Below are 3,151 nucleotides of genomic sequence, written 5' to 3'. Positions count from 1 at the left end.
GAGAGAGAGAGAGAGAGAGAGAGAGAGAATAAGGAGATGATGAATGTAAACTCAGAGCTGGTTCCCTCGGTGAGATGCTTAGGGCTACAGAAGTATTCATGGTGTTTGTTACGTAAGCTACAAGGTGGGCACACGAGTGGCTTAATGAGTATGCATTTATTAGGTATCTTTTGTGTGATTCTGATACATTGAAAGAAAAAATTCTCTAATAGGTTCACAGACTATTCCGACAGAATCTTGGACAATGACACTGGATTGATTGGTCAGAAGGTCCTTCCCTTCCACAGCGAGGCTGTGCTCTTGGGCGGGGCATCGACAGAGTAGGTGTCACTGGTCCTCAGAGCAGGGCTGACTCTGCCTCCCCCCAGAGCTCCGCTGAGGCCGGTTCACCCACAGGACGGCACCGAGCATGCTCAGGAGCAGGGGCACCTTCAGGAAGACCAGGAGCAGGAAGTGGACAGTGCTGAACAGGGACCTGTGGGGGACACGGTGGTGGGGATGCACAGTGAGCCACATCGTCACCACCCCCACCCCCCCATCTAGAGGAGAATCCATCATGTGTCAAAGTCCTGGGATGCGGGCCCCTTACCAAGGGTGTTGGCTGGCATCAGGCGTCTCCTGGCTGGTCACACTGGGCCCGGTGGTCGCTGGCAGGGAGGAGGGAGGGTCCAGGGTGCTTGGAGGACCCAGGGTGCTTGGAGGGTCCAGGGTGCTTGGAGGACCCAGGGTGCTTGGAGGGTCCAGGGTGCTTGGAGGGCCCAGGGTACTTGGAGGGTCCAGGGTGCGTGGAGGACCCAGGGTGCTTATAGATCCCAAGGTGCTTGGAGGACCAAGGGTTCTTGGAGGACCCAGCGTGCTTGTAGATCCCAAGGTGCTTGGAGGACCCAGGGTGCTTGTGACAATCTTCAGGGTGGGGGCTGAGGAAGAAGCACATGTCAGGCCCTGGGTCTTTCACTCTGTCAGCTGTGTGGCTCTGACACAAGGTCAAGGTCACTCAGGCCATCCCCTCCATGGCCACAGGCAGGCCAGACCTGGGCCCCCTCTCTGGGCCCCTCACCAGGAACTCCGTGGCCTAGTGGGCACCTTCGGAAGCAGAGTCATCCTGCTCAGCAGAGGATCTGACTGTGTGGGAAGAGCACCTGCCTCCGGCCACACCCCCACCACAGCCACCCCTTCTCCCCCTTGTCCCGCCAGCAGGGGTGGGGTGACACTTATTCTGTAGCCTTGACTAGAGTGATGGGTGGCCAGGGCCCTCAGGCTGGAGTGCTTGGAGTGAGACCCAGGAAACAGACGTGCCTCAGGGTCTGCACTGGAGGGCGGGACCCGCAGTCCCTTAGACAAGCCGTGGTCTGAATGCTCAAGTCTCCAAAATTCCTTTGTTGAAAGCCCCATGCCCAGTGGGTGGTATTAGGAGGCCAGGCATATGGAGGTGGTCAGGGCATGAGGGTGGAGCCCTCATCCATGGGATTAGTGCCCCGATGAGGGAGGCCCCTCACCCTCAAGGATAAAACAAAAGTCCACACTCAGAGGAGGGCCTCCCCCACATGCCGGCCTCCTGATCTCGGGCTTCCAGCTGTGTCTAAGCTACCAGCCCCCACACTGTCAGTCAGGCCTTTGGACCATTGGGCAGTCCTCTCTGGGGGAACAAATGAGCAGAAAGAAAGATCTAGAGCAGGGGTGGTGACCTTTTCCTGCCATGGACAATTTGGATATATATAATATCATTCGAAGGCCCACAAAATCATCAACTTAAACATTAGCCTGTTCTGTTTGGCCAAGCGTTTCATTCACTCACCCCTAATGCCTTGGCAGGGCCAGACCCAATGATTTCCTGGGCCTTATACAGCCCTCGGGCCGGACGTTCCCCACCCCTGATCTAGAGAGACACACACCAGGTGGACCCCATAGACCATGGCCTGACACAAAGGCACGGGGACAAACCCCTCCTCTTCCCTCAGCCAGAGGTTCTGGGATTTCCAGTTTCTCCCTCTTAAATAGCAAGACACAAAGGCCAGTGAGGGAACATCCCATGTGAGAGGGAGAAACCCAGAACTACAAGGAGGAAGTGAGGAGCCAGAGCCACCGTCAGCAGGAAGGTGATGTTCACTGCGCTCTCAGGCAACAAGCACAGCGACCTGTGCAGAGAATTGTGCAGAGAGCAGGGGAGAAGCCGGGGCCATAGCACTTGAGAGGCCATGATCACCTTTCCTCTCCTACCTGAGGGAGGTATTTTCAGGGGCTCCTCTGGGTTCCCCCCTCTGGCTACAAGGCATCAGAGAAAAACGGGGAGGGACAGGGTCAGCCTGAAGGGAAGGGTGGCCCCCAGAACATCACAGCGGACCCACACAGGGACCTGGGGCTCCTATGGGCCTGTCTCATGGCTGCTGCAGGTGTCTCAGGAGCCATCCAGGCCTGAAGGGGTCTGGAACAGACTCTGTGTGTGTGTGTGTGTGTGTGTGTGTGTGTGTGTGTGTGTGCAGGGCACACCTGTGCCCAGATAACACCCACACACGCTGTGTCCTGATCACTGACCCCCCACTTCACCCAGCTCTTCAATTCCATGTCTGTCCTGACCAGCGGGTGACCAGGTACAGGTCAGGCAGCCTGGAGCTGGGGCGAGGGGAGGGTGTGTGTGACTCACCTGGGGACACAGACACCTCAACCGGGAAGGTGAGGTCTATCAGTCCTTCTGTCCATGGTCTATGGATCCCACACCTGTATGTGCCTTCATCGCTCTCTGTGAGGCTCTCCAAGGTCACTGTGAAGGTGAGGTTTGCTGGATGGTCCCTGATGGACACACGGCCGCGCCTCACTTCTCTCTCTGACTTTGTGGTCTCCACAATCTTCGTCCTCAGCGATGCCAAACATGGGCTTTTACACCAGTATTTGTTATTTTCCTTGAATTCTTTCTCGTACCGACACTGCACGCTCAGCGATCCCCCCGCGATACCTGTCATGCGCCTGAGGCCACTCAGAGACAAATAGCCTGGAAGACAGAGCCCGTCCCAGGTTCTTACCAGATGGGCCAGGGGCAGGGGCGCCTTGGGGTGCAGGTCCCTCAAGAGCCCTCAGGGTCTGGAGGCCATGCCTTTCTTCAGACCAGGTGAGGGGACCAGGGGTGATAGCTCCCTCCTCTTAGTGGTGACACAGG

General features: G+C 57.2%; 1 protein-coding gene across 1 annotated transcript in view; it reads right to left on the bottom strand.

The window, feature by feature from the left end:
- Nucleotides 1-143: 143 nt before the first annotated feature.
- Nucleotides 144-3,151, bottom strand: part of CD300C (CD300c molecule) — a 13,734-nt gene continuing 10,726 nt past the window's right edge. Inside the window, 3 exon segments of the mRNA XM_014536201.1 lie at nucleotides 144-475; nucleotides 590-917; nucleotides 2,642-2,986. Coding sequence (XP_014391687.1) covers nucleotides 328-475; nucleotides 590-917; nucleotides 2,642-2,986 — 821 coding nt within the window. The 3' untranslated portion in view covers nucleotides 144-327.

Source organism: Myotis brandtii, unplaced genomic scaffold (assembly GCF_000412655.1).
Source record: "Myotis brandtii unplaced genomic scaffold, ASM41265v1 scaffold157, whole genome shotgun sequence".
In the NCBI taxonomy this organism is placed as follows: Eukaryota; Metazoa; Chordata; class Mammalia; order Chiroptera; family Vespertilionidae; genus Myotis; species Myotis brandtii.
This window is presented reverse-complemented; position numbering and strand designations above follow the sequence as displayed.